Source organism: Lineus longissimus, chromosome 4 (genome assembly GCF_910592395.1).
Source record: "Lineus longissimus chromosome 4, tnLinLong1.2, whole genome shotgun sequence".
NCBI lineage: Eukaryota > Metazoa > Nemertea > Pilidiophora > Heteronemertea > Lineidae > Lineus > Lineus longissimus.
In genome coordinates this window covers 1,702,709-1,722,500 of record NC_088311.1, presented here as the reverse complement: position 1 = coordinate 1,722,500, position 19,792 = coordinate 1,702,709, and the positions used below count along the sequence as shown (strand labels likewise).

At 41.0% G+C, this 19,792-nt stretch overlaps 2 protein-coding genes across 3 annotated transcripts in view; one reads left to right on the top strand and one right to left on the bottom strand.

Moving 5' to 3' along the window:
* Positions 1-15,614, top strand: part of LOC135485972 (laminin subunit alpha-like) — a 33,538-nt gene extending 17,924 nt beyond the window's left edge. Inside the window, exons 35-64 of the mRNA XM_064768405.1 lie at positions 21-121; positions 407-587; positions 925-1,062; positions 1,230-1,381; positions 1,642-1,746; positions 1,908-2,019; positions 2,248-2,418; positions 2,712-2,905; positions 3,063-3,179; positions 3,489-3,646; positions 3,798-3,936; positions 4,140-4,350; positions 4,483-4,668; positions 4,979-5,133; positions 5,347-5,514; positions 5,747-5,877; positions 6,071-6,218; positions 6,479-6,603; positions 8,279-8,707; positions 8,989-9,106; positions 9,390-9,536; positions 9,873-10,018; positions 10,246-10,425; positions 10,561-11,032; positions 11,275-11,439; positions 11,640-11,796; positions 12,078-12,208; positions 12,518-12,617; positions 12,923-13,045; positions 13,260-15,614. Coding sequence (XP_064624475.1) covers positions 21-121; positions 407-587; positions 925-1,062; positions 1,230-1,381; positions 1,642-1,746; positions 1,908-2,019; positions 2,248-2,418; positions 2,712-2,905; positions 3,063-3,179; positions 3,489-3,646; positions 3,798-3,936; positions 4,140-4,350; positions 4,483-4,668; positions 4,979-5,133; positions 5,347-5,514; positions 5,747-5,877; positions 6,071-6,218; positions 6,479-6,603; positions 8,279-8,707; positions 8,989-9,106; positions 9,390-9,536; positions 9,873-10,018; positions 10,246-10,425; positions 10,561-11,032; positions 11,275-11,439; positions 11,640-11,796; positions 12,078-12,208; positions 12,518-12,617; positions 12,923-13,045; positions 13,260-13,402 — 5,003 coding nt within the window. The 3' untranslated portion in view covers positions 13,403-15,614. The remainder of the gene's footprint in view (positions 1-20; positions 122-406; positions 588-924; positions 1,063-1,229; positions 1,382-1,641; positions 1,747-1,907; positions 2,020-2,247; positions 2,419-2,711; positions 2,906-3,062; positions 3,180-3,488; positions 3,647-3,797; positions 3,937-4,139; positions 4,351-4,482; positions 4,669-4,978; positions 5,134-5,346; positions 5,515-5,746; positions 5,878-6,070; positions 6,219-6,478; positions 6,604-8,278; positions 8,708-8,988; positions 9,107-9,389; positions 9,537-9,872; positions 10,019-10,245; positions 10,426-10,560; positions 11,033-11,274; positions 11,440-11,639; positions 11,797-12,077; positions 12,209-12,517; positions 12,618-12,922; positions 13,046-13,259) is intronic.
* Positions 15,615-16,352: 738 nt separating this feature from the next.
* On the bottom strand, positions 16,353-19,295 carry LOC135486450 (cilia- and flagella-associated protein 95-like). Of its 2 annotated transcripts, XM_064769241.1 has the most exons (6): positions 19,132-19,295; positions 18,750-18,855; positions 18,411-18,535; positions 17,910-18,042; positions 17,716-17,754; positions 16,353-16,825 (listed from the first exon to the last, which is right to left on the bottom strand). In XM_064769241.1, the coding sequence occupies exons 1-6, from the start codon at positions 19,233-19,235 to the stop codon at positions 16,631-16,633; spliced, it is 702 nt and encodes a 233-aa protein (XP_064625311.1). In that variant the 5' UTR covers positions 19,236-19,295; the 3' UTR covers positions 16,353-16,630. The 2 variants fall into 2 exon arrangements, with proteins under 2 accessions (XP_064625311.1, XP_064625312.1); XM_064769242.1 differs by lacking the exon at positions 17,716-17,754.
* Positions 19,296-19,792: the final 497 nt, after the last annotated feature.

Here is a 19,792-nt window from a genome sequence, read left to right as displayed (position 1 = left end):
TTGTGTTGTCTTTGTTTCAGCTTGTACTTGTAACAGATGTGGAACAGAGTTCTGTGATGACAGAAACGGTGTCTGCAACTGCTTACCGAACGTCGTTGGAGCAGACTGCCATAAATGCGCTGTAAGTCCTCTTTTTGTTCTTCAAATGCCTGAAGCAATCCTTGTTTGAGAGTGTGGTATCCTTCTTTGATTGTGGTAGAGTTCTTGATGTGTGTGATATGTCCCTCTGTAGATTATGCTGATTCCTGATAGCAGTTTTGGTCAAGTCCTGAATGCCGCTAAATACCACTTTTCCTGACTATTCTTGCCTCGTTCATCAGTCCTGAAATCTATGTCTTGGTAATATGGCACCAATGAGAAACGCCATCCCTCTTCTTTGTTGTGACTTCTTCTCTATCATTTTCAGCCTTATACCTATGGTTTCGATGAATGTAACGGCTGTAAGCCTTGCGAGTGTGGAGCAGGTTCAGTTAGTCCGCAATGTAACGGGACTACAGGCCTATGCGGCTGCAAGCCGGGAGTCCGGGGAAAGAAGTGTAATGAGTGCAAAGAAAACTACTGGGATTACGGACCTGATGGATGCAAAGGTAAGGCCAAGTTACATTGGGGATCTGTTTCTGTTTCCTTTCAAGAAGTGTGCATTGAGCATTGTAACAATTTTCTTATGGTTATAACTTTAGGAGTGATATAATTCTGTGTGGTCATATTAGATGATTCCCAGCACATCATGGCAAAGGTCAGGAAGACAGAGGGGGCTTACCACAATGTCAGAAAGGGTGAGAACTTTTGTCAAAATTATCACCTAGGTCAACTCTCTCTGGCAACAAAACATGAAGGTGGAAATGGGGCCAGCCTGAAAAACATGTCAATGGTTTTATTCATCAATTTGTTGATCTGCCTCACTATGAATGCTTCCTCTTCCAGAGTGTATGTGTCTGGGTATTGGAGCAACAACTTGTGACAGGGTTACCGGAGAGTGCCGATGTAGAGAAGGTCACACTGGACGTGACTGTAACATGTGTATCAAGGGCTGGATAATGGTCCCAGGACAGGGATGTCAAGGTAGAGTGATACAGTGGAACCCCGGTCGGCTTTGAAAATTTCTCTTTCCCTGTGCAGCAACCCGCAGATGTTTAAGTCCCAAACTATATGTCTGACACATTCGTGGATATTTTGAAGAAACAGTGAAATGATAATATCTTGACGTGAATAATGATTGATATTTTCAGAGTGTGACAATTGTGTTTTCCTCCTGCTGCATGACATTGATTACCTGATCAACAACCTAACGGCCAGGTATACCGACCTTGAAGATGTCTCTGTTGGCGTGTTTGCCATGCGAAGATTGACCCAGATTAACGATACAGTCAACGAACTTAGGGTAAGCAACTGAAATACTCACTTGGTTTTGGTCCTACTTTGTCATGGTGTTTGCTAAACCTGATTTAAAAAAGGTTATATTTGTGTCAAAAAAGAGTTGAGGGATAAGATGAAACAGTCACCAGTTGAAACAAAGAAGGTCGATTTTACACTTGTTGTGCCAAATGGTTTTTCCATGCCTGTCTGTCGGTGAGTGAGTAAGTGAGTGACCCCAAATTAGTGAGAACTATTTCAGAACCACTTTGATGTTGTCTTTTGCAGCCACGCGTTGACAACATGGTTTATGATCCGAGCCAGATTGATACGACAAACTTGAAAAGACTCCTGATAGAGGTGCAGAACATCGCCAAGAATACGGTCACTAAAGTATGTATTGAAATGAATCATTGTCTTGCTGGTACATGTAGGGCCTTCCTCTTCTTGTATTGAAGGACAAACGTTTGTTTGGGAAATGAGGTGAAAGCAAATGTGACCTTGTTTTTACTTACAATATTATGTTTTACTCCAGTACTTCTTGGGTCTTTTAGGTTAAATTCACAAAGACACGATCTGTGATTATTACGACTGATGCTGAGAAGGCGTTGAACGACAGCCTTGATTTGATGCGGATCCTGAATGAGACTCGGGCAAATACCAATGGTATGTGTTCAGCTCTTTTCATTGCATAGCACAGGTGCGTCTTCCAGGGCATCAATGGGAGATGTTTGAAATATAATTTTCTGTGACATTGATAATGTCCTGCCTACCTGCTTAATTCATTAAGCTCTCCGGCTCTTGCATAATAAAGCATTTGAACAGGACTATTTTGCCTTGAAAGTTGCGCCATGGCAATTACAAATTGATTGATGTTTCTCGCCTTTGTTTCAGATGCGGTAAACTACGTCGGTGAGATCTTGAAAGCAATGGAGGATGGAATCCGTGACACAAATATTGACCAGCTGTTGATTGAAGCTGAGGCTATTCTGAAGGAAATCAAGGGACGTGATTTTGCAGCGAAGGCAACGGGATCTCAGGATGAACTTACTAAGGCTGTTGAATGTAAGATTCCGACCAGATGTTATATCATCAGTGTACGCTTGAGACACTCATGAAATGAAATTCGACACTGTCGGTGCTTTTAGCTTTTTAAATGGCAAACAAAATGGGAAACATTCCTGATTTTCAGTTATGTTAGATGTAACTACTGCTTTTACTGTTTTCTTTGGGTTAAGTCTGGTAACACTCTGTGCAGGAGTTATGAAGGGGACTGCTCAATCTACCCACTAGAATGTCCCTGTCAACTAATCGCCACACAACTCAGATCCTGATTATGGCTTGTTGCTTATTTCCAGTATTGGAACGCGTCAAGAACCTGAACAAAGATGCCATGGAGCAGATGGATAAATATGACGATGTTTACAAGAAACTTGCTACATTTGATGACAAACTGAACGATCTGAGGGAGAAGAGCCGCGAATCCCTACAGACGTCGACGATGGCGACACGAAGTAATCAACGGAACCAAGCGTATCTCAACAGAATTGCTGTAAGTTTACGAGGCAAAGTCATGGTTAGATTTGCGAGAGAACCAAGTCATAAACTCAACGACCAACGGTCATAAACTCAACGAAAAGTGAGATTGAGGAGACATGATGTCTTCACTGTTTGGTTAAAGTTAACAAAGTTCTAAATCTTTCTTTTAGGCCACTGTAGAGCGCATCAACGAAGCACAGGACATGACTGATGCCACACTGAAGATGGGGCAGGAGTTGCTACGTCTTGCCAGGATCTACTTGGACGAGGCAAAGAACAACTACAAGGTATTATCAGTATATGGCTGAGGGATTATTCATTTGGGGGATGACTGGGTAGAGCTTGAGCTTAGTACACCACTGCAGGTCTTTCTGCATTCAGTCTGATGGACTTTTTTGCATGTGATTTCAAATGGGCACCGATTGTGGTTATTGACGGAGTCAGTTTATCTCTGGAAGAGGTGTAGGTCACGATGTGCCCATTAGTCGAACCTACAATGTTTGGATTGAGTCTGACTCTTTAACCTCTACTGTAGTCTGTGCCGCTCTGTTCTTCGAGTACAATTATCCAAATGGTTTTGTTTTTTTTCTTTTTAGAATGTTGTTAACGAGTCTAACAATTTAGATGATGCAATGGAACGATTGAGGAATTTCGCATTGGACTTGGCCAAGTCGAACAATGAGCTTCGTCCTCTGGTTGACAATGCCACTGACCATGCATTCGAGCTGGAACAAGAGGCTGACTATCTGAAGAGGTTAGTAGTTCTTCTAAACACCTTAGGTACAATGTACAACTGTTTACACACTGTACCAGACTTCTATGTTGTCTCTCCATGAAGCAAACAACCAAATTGTGTCCTCCTGGATGTTTATCAGTAGAAAACATGACCACTCTCTACATTTCAGTCTAATCCAAGACACCCAGAGGCAGGCTGAAAATGCTCTGAAGGCAGCCCAGGCCTATGAGAACATTGTTGCTGCCATCCGCGATGCTAAAGATGGTGCTATGTCTGCTATCAATGCCACAAGTATTGCCCTGGATATGGTGAGTTGGACAGTTCTATCACCTTGGCAACATTGCATTGCTTTTTACAACCTTCATGTTTAGATCTGATCTTTTTGACATCATGTTTTAGAACATTTAAAACTTTCTTGCTGTATTCAGGATAACTGCTTGCTCTCTATGATTTGTTGCCTTCAGAACTAAATTGCCATGGTGAGCCATCACATATTCATGTTTTTTTCCAGTCAAGTGGTCTTAATACGAGAGCCACAACATCAAAAGGAAGAAGCCAAGATCTGCTAGACAGAGCCAAGGCCTTGAAGGCTAAAGTAGATGGAGAATTGAAAGATCAGTTTGACCGAGCAGTGCAGAAGGTAGATCAGTTGGAAAACAAGAATGAACAGGTCCGAACTGGTGTGATGGACATCGAAAGAGGTCTCAATATGTTACCAGCAGGTAAGTGCTGATGTGGCGAAGTAGTGCGTTAGCTCCCTGTGACCAAATGTACCGTACAAACACTGTCTTTCTAAGGCAAATTGTTGTTCATTTTAACACAGATGATAATCTCCAGGTTCATGTTGTTTTCAGATGGCTATTCGAGACTTGCCAATGATGCGGCTATGAGGGCCATGGATGCAAAGACCCGCTCCGACAAGGTGACCACACAGATTGACAACATCCGTGACAAAATCAAGGAGGACCTCGAAAGGAGCAAGAAGATCAAACTCGCTGTTGATGAGGCCAACGACCATATGAATGCTGCTGAGGCACATAGTCAGTATAATTTGAAATCTTCTTCTGGGTTCTCAGAAGGACACTCTTGTTTTGAAATGACAGTCGGCCTGACTTATATTTTGAGTAAGACATTCATGGACATTCAAAACAGAAGATATTCCTTCACTCTTGCCCCTCGTAATACTGCTTGACTCATTGAGCTTCCACCACTTGCTACTTGTTGAAAATGCATCCAAACTGAGACGTAATATTCAGAATTCAATGGAAATTTAGATTTCAATTTGTAAACACTTTGTGTTTTGCCTGATTTATTGTCACAATCTAAATGGTACCATATGTTTGATTTCAGTAACCAAAGTGCGCAGTGTTGTCCCTGATGCCACCAAATTGCTCGATCGCCTTCAGATCTATGCAAACAGAGTCAACACATTCGGATTTGACCTATCCGCTAATATCTCCTCTCTGAAGGAGAAGATAGCACTAACCCGAGGCCAAGCAAACAGGGTGAGTTTCGTTATCTTGTGCTTCTCGACAGAGTGCTAGACTCTGGACAAATTATGAAATTAATCATCTTCACAGACCAGCAACACCGATAAAACTTGCTTCAAGACTCATTTGTGCAATCTGTCTTAGTTCCATGTTCAACAATAGCTATTTTTCGATGAAGTAAAGACTTCTCTTTCGGTAAATTGACTGATGTATTATGTGTCTTTTCAGATCCGTGTTGCTATGAGATTCTACAGTAACACCACGGTCCAGGCGAGGAACCCAAGCAACCTGAACCTAGCCGGATCGTTCACAAAGTTGGATATGTTCTTTAAGACCACAAAACCCAATGGTTTCCTCATGTATGTCGGGCCTGACCAGAGAGACCCATCACCATCAGTAAGGACAGAAATATTTTACCTTGATCCAGTTTCTTATTCTGGTTTGCAAGTGGACTGTGACTTGAAACATGGACCCTGCACAACCATGCAAAATGGCTGACTGGCAAGGCAGTAAATGACCCTCTGTTTGTGAGAGCCTGCTCCTCTTATCATTATCTTACCATTTCTGCATGTCAGATGTAGTAAAGAGCTAAAAGAGTTAGGCTGTAATGTATGCCTGTCTCTTCCAGAATGATTACATGGCCCTTGAGATCCTGAACAGCAATGTTTTATTCAAATATGACCTCGGTTCTGGGCCCGCTCGGATACGAAGCAGCAAGGCGGTTGATGACGGCAAATGGCACAAAGTCAGTGTGGAAAGGTTAGTCATGTTATTTATCTGACAACTTGTGTCAACTTTGCTTGACTTATGATGAACTTAAAGACCATCATGTCTCAAGTTGTCATTTCAATCATACATGTAGATATAATTTGGTCTACCTCAAAGTCTTCTCCTGACCCATTTCATGCTCTTGACCATGGATATTTATGTATTCTTTTCTTGACTTTTACAGAATTGGCCGCAGTGGTAAGGTGACTGTAAGAACTGCAGAAGAGCCTGACGTGGTTGATGAGGGGGTATCACCTGGAACTATGGCTGTCCTTGAACTCGATCCGTACAAGAGCAAGTTCTTCATAGGTGGTGTGCCAGCTGGTGTCCAGGTTAGTGTTGACAGGATGTGGGACGTCTGCATCTGATGTGAAAACGACTCATCTCATCGAAATAGGGAGAGATTCAAGAGTGATCTGTTCATGATTGATAGCCAAACCAAGGTTCATTGTTTTGTGAGAAAATAAGCAATTTGATATATTTTAACAGGTCAGCATATACATATAGGCCTACATGTAGGCCTAATGACTGTGACTTTACCCAGACATCTTGCTCTTACTCCAAAGACTCCTAATGTGTGCTCCCCTTCCAGATTCCAGCCGAGGTTGGTCAGCGGCGGTTCGAAGGCTGCATGGAGGATGTGCTGTTTGACAGCATACCAGTCGGTCTTTGGAACCATGTCAAGGGAGACAACAACAAATATGGATGCATTGAAAGGTAGGGAGATTTGAATATTCAGAAGTCATTGCTGATGAGTTTGGGCTTTACATTTGTAAACATGTGTGTAGCTTACCAAGCTCACCAAATTATCTTTCTTCATCATGTTGTTTTTGTTATCTTTGCACCTACATTTTCGATATTTTTGTTTGAATTGAGTTGCTAACTTGGCATGATATTGAGTTCACAGCTTCATTGATAGCATGAGAGCTGCACTGAATGGCTTAGTGTTGAGTACTTGTATGAAAGAGTAATAAAGGAGGCACTCTCGCTCAGCCAGTTTCATTCACGGCATCTCTTCTTAGAACGTGTTGTTATCAAGTATAGCATGTCTGTGTAGGGTGACATGTTTATTGTAGATGGTAGTATTGTAGAATGTAGCTTCCACACCATTCGATCTAACAAACCCTACTGCTCACAAACAAACAGATTGACACTTGCTTCTCTAAACATCATGCTAAACAGAACTTAAAATGTTGATATGCCTTCAGCCACTGAACTTTTAGTTTTGCCATTCCCGATTTTAGTTTCACCCAAACTAACGTCTGCCTCATTTCACCTGTTCTGTTTCAGCCCAAGGTACGCACAGCACAATAGTATTGTTGATCAAGGATGATCACATACCTGCCAGATAATGCATCTGGCATCTTTTGTTTTTTGCTTGCACCCATTCTATATTGCATGCTGTGGATTGCTGTAAACCGGGTAATGTTCATGAAGCCAAAACTGGTTGTGATCATTAACCGGTTTACAGTACATGTATCTATAAGCTGTTGTCCTTTCAGTGCACACCACCCCTTATCTCTTTCATCCATGAGTGCCTATTCCGTCCGAGCCTCTATATTTCTTATCAAAAAATGCTCAGACAGATCATACAAAGTTATCTTCAGACCAGCATTGTTGTAAATTCACATTGAAATGTGTGCAACAAAGTAAATAATCACCCGTCTCTCCTATCCGCGATCCTTAACCTACCAAATTTCAGTTCAGCTAGCAAAATGTTTTTACATGGGGTTTCTTCACGCTGTGACCAATGGGGTACTTGTTTTGTTAACGGAAATACGAGTTTGTTGACCGTCTTCTTTGTAATTCAGGGTGGTAAATTCCAATCGACCCAGAAAATATCCACCCTCTGAAGTTGCAGACTTGGAAAACCCCATGTGAAAACAATGTATCCCACCTCCAGTGTGTCTTCCAACCTGTCCTAGACGATTTACCCTTTTCATTCTTGTTTTTATGTCTGAACTGAGTTCCAGTACTGTAGCCTACATGGCCTGCAAGTAAATGCCAGGCAGGTTGTACGTGACAGTTGGTTTCCCGGGAATTCTGATATCATTCTGTTTGTAACCAATGACAACTTTTCTTGGTGGTGATGGGTAGTCTTGTGTCACTTGAGCCACAGAATCCAACCTAACACTGCTTCAAGTCATATCTCATCGTAATAATATATTCTCCGGCTTGATATATTATTGAAATCGGACATTAATCTGTCTGTACCACTTCAGGTTCTTTGCTAATTCATTCACGTGTCATGTAATGTCATTCACTTAGTTCTGTCAGATCATGTTAACAACATTTTTGCTGTTCAGATACATGTAGTTGAGCTTGAATATGTCTTCTCTTACATATTCAGACAAATTCAGATTGATACATTTGATTGTCATTTGTATTTCAGGGACTCACTTCAGGCTGCTCCAACCAATGGATTCCGATTTAACGGCAATGGTTATGTCGTCCTGAAGAAAGATCGCTTCAGGCCTCATCGGAAGAGTCAGGTCAACCTCATGTTCAAGACATACAGCGACAATGGCCTCATGTTCTTTGTCCATCACAAAAAAGACTTTCTGTCGATCGAGTTACGTGATGGTAAAGTGTTGTTCCAGTTTGACCTTGGAGGTGGAAGGGCACGGCTTGAGTCCACCCAGAAGTACAACGATGGGCAGTGGCATTCTGTTGATGCGAGCAGACGTGACCAGAATGGATTGTTGAAGGTCGACGATGTCAAGGTTGCTGAAGGTCGATCTGTTGGTGACTTGACGCAGTTGTCAATTGATGATGAAATATTCATTGGTGGTTATCGTGGAACGTCAATTTATGAATTTGAGTAAGTTCGACTGGAAAACTTTGGATTTCCTTTCTTGAGGATCCGTGTTGTTTTCAGGAATAGCCATATGGATTTCAAGTATAAAGAACTGGAAATATGGAGCAGTAATACTTGAAATCTACATGTATAGGCCTGCAGATATACTCTACATGATTACATTTTTGATTCATAGCTATGCTTCTACAGGTAGATTGATGAAAACAAAGCTACTTCAAGTTTGATTTATTGCAGTTGCTGTTTGATATCAGTCTTTTATACTGTTTTATGCCTGTTCTTTCAAGTGCGGTGACAAGTATGGGCTTTGCTGGTTGCATCAAGGACGTCCAGTTGAGTCGAGTTGCTCGCGATCTCAATGACAACATCGGGGCGAAGAACATCATTCCTGGCTGCCCTGAACAGGTAAACAGACATTCAATCAACATGGATATAAAACGTTTTTCAACAACTGTCAAGAACTGAGAAATTAGTGGATGTTTATAAATGGCTAACATGAAGTTTTGTGTCAAAAAGTGTGACGACTGAATTTCAGACAGCTGAGAATAGTTTATGGATGTAGCTGTCCAGGCTTATCCAACATATGTGACGAGTCCAACACTTGTTTTCATCTAAACGGCGACCCTGCGTGTCACTATAATTGATTGAACAGACCAATTGATCTTAAATTGATAACTTGTCTTTTTAGGTCGCTCGCATTGTCTCCTTCTCAGCCAAACAGTCAGGATTTGCTTCCATGCCAGTCGTTAACATCAATCGTAACTTTGATGCGACGATGAAAATCAAATCTCTAGAAAAGGAAGCTTTGCTGCTTTATGCTGCCAACGATGATCAGGTAAGTTAACATGGTCATTTAAAACGTCCGGCCTTTCTGCTTGCCGGTTAACTGGGAACTTACTTGACATAAACTTTTAGAATTCGGTAATCTTGACTTTATTGACTTATAGTTTAATACAAAACAAGCGCTCACTTCAGACGGTCGCTTCTACAACCCAGACTCTTTTTCCGAGCCCGGCTACTGCCACCCCGAGGCTATCGGCCGGTGGCGCCAACTCGGGACAGTCACTGGAACTGACCAGACCATTACACATTCAGCATTCTACACAGAAACCGAACCCAATCAAATAATAAGGCTTCCCTCTGAACGTTTCTTTTCTCTCCTTTCTTTCAGAGTAACTCATTCAGCGTTTCACTTGTAAATGGTCGAATAGTAATGGTGGCTGTGATAGACGGACAGAGGAAGGTGATTGAGTCAAAGGTCGCGACGTACAATGATGGGCGATGGCATTATCTCACAGTTACCAAGGATGGATCAAAGTAGGTGTAGGCCGTTCTATTGTTGTCATAGCAAGAGCAGCAAAGATGGTGTAAACTCTTAACATGTATTTCACTTCAGGAGGATAGTTCGGTCTGTGATTGGACGTTCATTAGTTTGATTCTGCTGACCAGTAGTCCCTTGAATGACAATATCTCTTCTCTTCAGCATACATATGTGTATTGTATTGCATTGTGTATCATTGGTTGCCCATATTCTATTCTTGCAGCCTCCAGTTGGACATTGATGATCATGAAATGGTGAAAGGAGTCCTTACAAAGAGACGAATCAAGACGACGTCCAAATTGTACTTTGGTGGCGTGCCGAGTAATTATGCTATGGTTGACCTGAACAGTGCCACACTAGCTCGTCTCATTGGTTGTATTGGAGATGTTACAATTAATGGAGAGTGAGTAGAGTTGTCATTTTTGATCGATTTGCGATTTTCTCAGTATTACCTTTCCATAAATATGGCATGATCTCAGGTCATCTCATTTAAGAATGACATCATGGGGGTTATTGGTGTTTCCTCTCTTCATTTCAGCTTTGTGAACTTTGCCACTGCTCCACCTGGCGATCGAATTGGTGCATCTCTCGCTGGCTGCCCGATCAAGGATCCTGCGGCTCCCACTGAACTACCCGGAACGATTGAACCACCACTAGTACCAGTTCTACCAACAGGGACAGAAGTCCAAAGTGATCAGTGTGTGTTGAACCCAGTAGCTTCGTCCTACAACGCCAGCGGTACTGCAAGCGGAACACGTTTTGGTTTCCAACCGGAGAGCAGGAATGAATATGATGGAATTCCTGGAAACTTCCGTATCAACTCAGAGTTCAGCTGTGAATTCAAAACTACCGCTACCGATGGGTTATTATTCTACGTGTCTGATGATCGCCACACAGACTATATCTATCTTATCATGAGGGATGGAGATCTGGTGTATGCATTTAATTCTGGTAGCGGGCCAGCCATCATTCCATCAACAAAAACTTTCAATGATGGAAAGTGGCATAGGGTAAGGATAGTTTTCTCAAATGAACATATTGTGAATTAATTCCAGGGTTTGATATAACGTCCAGTGTGTATTGATATTAGTGAGCATAAGAGATTGCTCCACTAACACAAAGGCTATTTTTGTGGCGGGACTTTGGCTATGGAGACAAGTGACCTTAGATCAAAACTAGACAATGTAGAGTCGTTTGTTCTTTGAACTCCAGAATCCTTCTGCACCTCTTCCTCATACCCTCTCCTTTACAGGCTGTGTTCTGGCGCGAACAGAAGAATGGGCGCCTGACCGTTGATGATCAAGCTGTGTATAATGGTGTATCTATTGGTAACACAAGGTCCATTAATATTGCTGTGCCCTTCTATATCGGTGGTATGCCTGACGATACTGCTAAGGCAGCCACCGGGAACTTAGCGGTAAGTCTCAGAAAGTACTTTTTTGTACCAGGTGTTCAATTAATGTACAGCATAGTATTCTGTGCATGAAATGTTCTCCGATTGCTCAGTAACTTGCCGCCATCTGTCCAATGCTCAGTACCAGGTGAGAATAAGTCAAGGGTACTGTCTCGGAAGCATTTGCCATGTTATATACTTTTCACCTCCTTTCCTTTTTCTAGGAGATCGCAAGGATGGGCTTCGTTGGATGCATCAGAAACTTCAAAATCAATGGAAACCTTTTTGGACCGCCAACACGAACATTCAGCACACAGCCATGTTATCCTAATGTTGAAATTGGTGCATTCTTTGGAGCTGCTGGTGGATACCTCAATCTCCGTAAGTATAACTGTACTAACTGTTTACACTGCTTGTTGATCTTTTGTGTGTTTTTGTGTTACACTTTCTTGAAAGTGGGGATCAAAATAAAGCAATTTCCAAGGTCAAACCTTTGATTACATCAGAACCACGGAAGCCAGTCTCTTACATGTTCTTGTGATTTGCTCTTATTTGATGTTTGATTTGATGTTCAGTAATTTGCTCAATTTTTGTTTTTCCCTCTTCTGATTTCCGCGCCTATAAATACTGGCATTATCTGATACAAACAACTTTGTTTCCAGGGGATACGTTCAAAGTAGGCCTTGATTTAGACATCCTGATTGAGATCCGTCCGAGGAGCCAGAACGGTGTCATCCTAAGTGTGTCCTCACCACGTGGGGATTACCTAGTACTGCAGTTGGTTGAAGGGGAGGTAAGAATTATGAGCATTGGTTTGGATCAATTTAAGAGAGAATTTGAGACAGTACTTCTTCTTGTGTACCCTTCATTTCAGACTTCTGTCGGGATATTACCGGTATGAGGATATTTGGGGAAACTTTGACCAGAGTGTCTCATTGAAACTAGTCCGTGACCACAATCATGCTAACTGGCTGTCGAGTCTCAAACCACTAAACCCAAGTGTCCTTGGTGTGCTGAACATGTTGGTAGCAGGTTTGTGATTTTGAAACTTACATTTTGTGGTGTCTTGCAATACGGTAATCTTGTCTTCTCTTTCCTCCAGCTTCTGTTTAGTGTTGACAATGGTGCGGGTAAGATCTCGGCCAAATACAAAGCGCTTGTCAAGCCTGGTTTGTGTGATGGGAACTGGCACAAGATTCAAGGTAAGACAGGTGGTCTGTGTAAGAATTTGAAGTGTGGCATTGGTTGATCCCATTTTGCCAATTTGATATGCAGGATGACTAGCCTACTGACTACTTGTTACATTTGGTGACATGCATGTTATAAGTCACTTTGCGAGGCATCAAAACACTATGTGAGAGAGAGAGCCTGGTATTCTGTAGGATTTAGAATGCCTCAGTATTAGTGTTATCTTGTAACATACCGGTAGCTTGAATTGGACTGCGCTAGAGAATATCAGACTCGCTATATTTGCTCGCATTTTCATTCACTTTTCTTGAAACTTCAGCTGTGAAAGCCAAGAATGTTGTGACTTTGAACGTTGATGGTGTCTACATGACACCAGGAATTGGTGCGGCCGGTGTATCAGCAACTGACACTAACGATCCACTCTACATTGGTGGTGTGCCAGGTAAGTAATAAGATGCTATTCTCGAGTGTGGAGTTCTGTTCCTCGTGGCATAGTGACATCGCTTCATCTTGGGACCACAAATGAATTCGGAGACATTTTGTATTCGAGTTCTCCCTCAGGGGTTGAAAGTTATTGATTATTAATCTTATAATTTGAAAGTTGCCAATGTGTAATTTAATGATACAGTACTTAACTTTTGTGTCACTTGTTTCAGACCCAGTCACTGCCAAGGGCGTCAGTACCGCTAAAAGTTATGTTGGCTGTATTCGAAACCTTCAGTTTGACCTGGTACGCCAGAACATGGCTGCTGGTGACAAGATTGGTGACGTCAATATCGACCACTGCCCCATCGCCTAAAGGATTAAGGAATACAGTCAACGGAGAAGGCATTTCAATTTGTCGATCATCCAGTTAAATTTTTCAGTGTGAAATTCAATATACAATTGTCACTCTGCAGAACAAATGATTCAGATTTCACTTCTCTGAGTAAGAATTTGAGATCACTTTTGACGTTTAAGAAACTATTTTTTCGATACTCAATAGCTTTATCAAGAGAATGACTTGCCTTCTTTGTCAGACTGTACATGGACTCGAAAGCCTTGAAACCAGGAGAAACCTCTGTGAACTTCAATCTTCAATTCTTTCTACAATCTCTCATCAAATTTACTAATAACTTTGCAAAGGGTGAACAAATATCATGCCATTTCAGTCTTCATATTCTCATGATTTATTGACCTGAACCTCTCCAGGAGTTAATGTAAGTGAATAAAATAAACTGGGGAATTAGGATATACAATTCTCAAAGATATCCTATGGATTGCATTAGAGCTTTAGAGTTGCAAATTATAGACTATCACCTCCAACTAAGCCAACAAGTTGCAAGTTCTTTAAGTTTTATTGCTTTCTGAAGAGATCGAATGCTGCATATACTTTCAAAATGAACTGATGCTCGATGTTATTCCCATTCTGCAAAGATTTGTTCTGTGAATTTGAAGTTCACAGTTATTTTTCCCCTCCGGACTCTGAAAACTGACATCGTTTCGAACAATTAATAATGTGGTAAATTTGCTGAAATTTGAACAAATTTTACAAACTTTTATTGAAAGGTATTAAAAGTCTTTTTATGCAGCTGTTATGGTGCTTTAGTTTGTACAGAACGCTCTGCGCTGAATAAGATCATTTGTGAAAACCATGACGAATAAAATTATTTAGAACAATCTATTTATGATCACTGACAGGGCAAAACTAGTCTAAAGCCGTAACTTTTTAACTATTTTTTAACTGCTTTTTGTACCCAAAGATTCAATTTTATGGAGAAAGGATGTTTCATGCTTCATGGGGATGTTTCGTAGACTCAGTCACATTTAGCCCTCATTATACTCATTTCTTGTTGTGCTTTGTGCACATGACAAAACCATCAGAAATATCTCGCACACTTGAAATAATGGTCACACAAACAGGTGATAAGTGAACTTCAAAAATATCGGAAGAATCTCAATCAACAACCTTTCTGAGTATGAGTGTTGGTATATTGAGGTTGATGTAGAATTTGAGTAAATGAGAGCGCAAATGTCTCGGGAGTCTTTTTAGTTTTAGTAGTGTATTAGATGTTGCAACAGGAATTATCCCATATCCATGTAGAAGTATTATTTCCAAATGAAATTCCAGTTTTATCATACATCAACAATTGCAACAACAAAAATTGAGTTACCGGTAATATTGTTAAAGAGAGAAGAGGTTCTTCGCTTCTTCTTTTTATTGCATACTTTATGAAGATGTTTGGATGATGAAATCTGCATTATCACTGCCAGTGGTGCATCATTATGAGATTCCTGAGGGGTAATCTTTAGTCTCAAGTAATACCTATCCCTACACAGTTCCCAGTTATCTGAAAAATGTTCAGGCAGTTAAACTTCATGGATAATTCTTGTTGCACTATGAGTTCCTTGGTCTTCCTTCTCAAGTATTTTCTACCACCAGGTAATGTCGATTTGTGCTTGATTATTTACATTGATGATTATTAAACCATTGTAATAACACTGAAAAGATCATAATTCATACTGGTTCATCCTCTGTTAAGTTTTACCACCAAAACTTCGGTATGAAAACCCCAGTGCCGTTTCTAAAGTAGTTACGAATTAACATCATTGAAATGTGCCGAAATTAAAAGATGTCATTGGTTGAAACTACTCTATCCATTCACATTGGGAATCATTTTTCGGAATTGTTTTGAAAATTAGGAAGATCAAGAAACCATTTAAAATAGACTGCTTGTATTTCTGACTATGAATTTACTTTTGGCCAATGTTAACATTCTTGTACGACATTGAAGTTTATACGAACATGTTTAAGATGAGAGATTGAAGCATTATGTCCAAGCATCGGACTAACTTTCAATCAGGTATGTAATAACATTATCAATCTTGAAACTCTTGCCATCTCAAGCAGAGTATTTTGAAAATATTTCTCCACATCATACGATTCATTCATAAGACAGATTTTAAAACATTGAACTGTACTCATTTCAGTTATGCATCGTGGTCAGAATCATACAATAAAATACAGGCAATAGAAATTTCTTTTCATTGTTTTTTGGACTTGATGCGACTCATTAATGACGTGTCTCCCGATGGTAGAAATGCTTGATACAGTGGGACCTCCATCACAGAGTTCGCTCTCAAGTGTTCCCTCTGCCATTGGACCCCTTGTTTACTATGATGCAATAGCATATCTTGTAATACCTAAGCCTATGCCTATCACAGCCTTGGTCAAAATTGAACTACCTTTGGAGGCTGTGATCTCACTGCAGAGAGGCATGACCACTGAGACCCCTCATGTGCCTCGAGTAGGTCATGTTCGCCCCCAGGATAAACCTGGAACAGTATCACGATCCTTCTACCACTGGTAGAGAAGTCTCTCCCTGTGCTCCAAGACAGGTCCAAGCACCCAACTTGGCACCTCAAGTAGCCTTCTTGCTGGTGTAGGTCAACTCCGAGGTACCTTACATGTGACAATCTTCGGACCATTCTGCCTTTGGTTGGGATTCTCTCTCCCTGTGCTCTTGAAGACAGGCCCAAGCACCCAACTTCGCACCTCAAGGAACCTTCTTACTGGTGTACTCTGAAGTACCTTACATGCGACAATCTTTGGACCAGTCTGCTTTTGGTAGAGATTCTCTCTCCCTGTGCTCTTGAAGAGCACCCAACTTGGCACCTCAAGTAGCCTAGTTGCTGGTGTACTCTGAGGTACCATATATGCAACAATCTTTGGATCAATGACTGATGAAGACAACCCATGTTTAATTACAACGTTTAATTACACAATGTTTACACAAAATATACAAAAGACGATATACAGGGTATACACAAGAAAGAATCCTCAGTAGCCTTTTACCAGTGAATTGGGCAAGATATAAACACGAGTCATAACATCACATACCCAGTCCCTCTATGTTTTATCCAAGAATTCTCCACTGACAAATTTCGGACGGGTTTGAAAAATAATCATCAGGAACAGAATATCACAGTGGTGCAATTTTTATTGAATCTATCTGAACTATCTGACATGTCTTTCCTCGTGTCTTCTCTACTCTAATCGCTCTGGGATAGTTTTTGTTGGTTGGAAGACCTGCCTCTTGTAATGAGTGTTGCCATATATGCCACTCTCATCCTGCCATGTGTTCCAGCCTGGTCGACGATGACCCATTGTGTCCGTGAACTGAGAGTGACACCTTTTGTAGGCGTTTGTATTGTCTGGATTATCTTCACCCTGTAATGCTGCCTGGAAAACAAAAACATATCAAGTCAACTTAGTGAAAATGCAATTCAATGCATGGCGTTAAAACTGTTAACACCTTCAGCGCCGAACCACGTAGATCTACGCGGCCCAAACCCACCTCTTCGAGTTGGTTATCGGAGTCTCATGGACTTCATTGAAGAACTACGCCATCGCCATCTTCAGGGCACAAAAGGAACTAAAAGGACCGTTCGCCATCTTCAGGGCACAATAGGAACTGAAAAGACCAAACGGTCCTTTCAGTTCCTTTTGTGCCCTGAAGTTGGCGATGGCGTAGTTCAGAACTTTAAATCTCATGAAAGAACCACGCCATCGCCATCTTCAGGGCAAGGGAGGAACTGAAAAGACCTTTTCTTGTCTTTTCAGTTCCTGTCTTGCCCTGAAGATGGCGATGGCGTAGTCCTTTCATGAAGTCCATGAGACTCATATCTAAACCAGCTCAAAGGGGAGGGGGATTTGGGCCACGAAGATCTATGTGGTTCGGCGCCGAAGGTGTTAATTCTGGATAAGCGCATTGTTTTCCTCCTCAGACAGACAGGCACCCTGGATGTATAATAATTATCGTCTGCTCAGCAACCAGGGAAAGAGTTAATTTTAGGCCAACAAACACTGAATTCTAACTTTCTGCAGACTTAGCGTTTTACGATTTGTCTCAACACTAATCACTTTTCTGCAAGGCTTAAAAATGCACCCTGCAATTTTGAGGAAAAAATATTAGTCCTCCTTCTTGCATTTATTTTGAAGAACCCCGTTATGAAAGACAATGAAACCTACAAAATAAACCCACTCTACAAGCTGCTACATTTCAGAGAAGTGCCCTCTAGTCTAAACAGAAAGCAGTTGATTAAAAGCTGATGGCAGGAAATGTCACTTACATATCCTTCTCCACCTTCTGCAGCCAATTTGGCCATTTTCTGAAACAAGTTCAATATTTTAAAGCCAAAGTATCAAAAAATGCTTCAACAAGCGATAATTTGCTCACTCAGTCTCCGGGAACAAAAAGATAATCTTTTCATCACAACTTCCATTCTTGATAGAATTCAAGACTATGAAACCACCAAAGTCTTACCTCATCAATTGGAGTGTATGGATATGGTGGTTTATAATCTGCTAAATGTGTTGTTTCCAAATGCTGTGTGTCATACCCAGGGTGATGACCAGGAAGGATTGGGGAATGTCCTCTCTTTCGTTCACCGTCTTCTCTGCAAGACAAAAAAAACATTCTTCAACTGACAAGACTGTATTGGTCAACAGTCCTTTCCATCTTCACCTTACTGCTAGACGCGAGAGGGGTACCATGTACCAATATAAGGTACATTGTGTGTTTTTGTACTGAATAAGCAAAATTCTTGTCATGCAAAGTTACTTGCTCATCATTCTCTTTGAATGGTTGGGCAAACCTTTACATCAGCTAAACTGCTTTGACATTATGGCTCCTTTAATATCTATTTAAAGACTGACCTTTTCCAGAGACTAAACACCAGGTGGAAGGCACATGAGATTTCTGTACTGGTATTGTATGCAGTGATAGATAACTCTCGAAACGCTTGCCTTTAATAGTATGACTAACCTGTCTATATCAGCATGAGCAAGGGTGTCTTCATTTATCATTTGCTTCCTTGTCTCCTGCTCTTCGAAATCTTTCTTTAGAAAAACTTCATTGCTGTGTTCTTGATATGTGGTCTCGGGCAATGACTGGAATAAGAACAGAAAAGACTATTCAAAAGATCAATTAGTCTCCACCAAATTAGGAGCAGGCTCCTGAAATTCCATTATTGTACCACTGAGACCAATTTCAATCAATGTTATATTCATGAAAGCTTAGGTCTACTTTTCTAAGAGCACCAATAGTACTCTGAAATTGAAAAACCAATGAAGTTCCTGTTTTATCAGTGTCTTCTGTACTGACCCCATCTGTCACATCTCCAATCCTCTCATATGTTGCCTTGCAAAGATCTCTAACTGGAGCTGTACTGATGTTGTAGTCCTTTGGTTCTGATTCACGAGCTTGGTGCCTGAAGATCGATGAGAGAAGAATTCATCACAGACCAACAACTGGATTTGTGGCTAACTTCCCAAGGATACTGACCAACTGGCTTGGCCTAATCTTAGTTGCAAGCATTCCATAGACCACACCGTGCAGTATCAACAATGATCAACGGGGTTAAAGAAAAGAGAACTGAGTATGACTCCGTGAAGCATCAGCCATCATGATCATCATAAATTTTTTTCTGATTTTGTGGAAAAGTCAACTTGTAAAGAAAATTCTACTTCTAATAGGCTACACCCACCAATTCGAATTCAGTGTGGCTCTACTGTAGTTCATATGATCTGATCGGAGGAAGAGTGAACCTTTCCTCTCCACAAAATCGGGATTTGTTGCGAAAGACGTCATTTTTTTATAAATTTAGCAGAAAAGTATGAACTTTCTGTGTATTTTGTGATGACCTATTCACAGCTGGTTGACACGGCGGAAAAAGCTACGAACAAAATAGTTCTACAAAAACGATGTTGTTTTATAAAGACTGTTCTAATTTTGGCGCAAAATATTTATCTTTTCTCCAATATTTCAAGTGCACAGAGTTGCTCGTTATAATAAATGACAACTGTTTGCACATTATTGGAACAGAGAACTACTTGTAAAATGCAGTGCATGAATACAACTGGCGATGTGGTGTTGCTAAGGAAGCTATTTATTCCGGGAGAAGAACACGTGGCAATGTTTACAACAATATATGGGTTAATGTTCCAGTGGTTTCTCTGGGACCACTGTTGCAATTTGGCAATGTTTGGGCCTGTCTATTACAACAACATGGATAGAATGAGTTATGCGCAAGGTGGATTCATCATCCATTATTTGCACCAGAATTTCATAATAATTTATCACCTTTGGCCCCCAGAAGGCACATTTTAGAATAAAAAAAACGAGTAGAATTGGAATGTTCAATTAAT

What these genes read in the sequence shown, in the direction of transcription:
- LOC135486450 (XM_064769241.1), bottom strand. Translation starts at nt 19,235, where the DNA reads ATGACGTCTTTCGCAACAAATCCCGATTTTGTGGAGAGGAAAGGTTCA. An exon ending in GCCACACTGAATTCGAATTG is followed by an intron (nt 18,856 to 19,131) that starts GTGGGTGTAGCC and finishes ATCGATCTTCAG; the next exon opens with GCACCAAGCTCGTGAATCAG. An exon ending in CATACACTCCAATTGATGAG is followed by an intron (nt 17,755 to 17,909) that starts GTAAGACTTTGG and finishes AACTTGTTTCAG; the next exon opens with AAAATGGCCAAATTGGCTGC.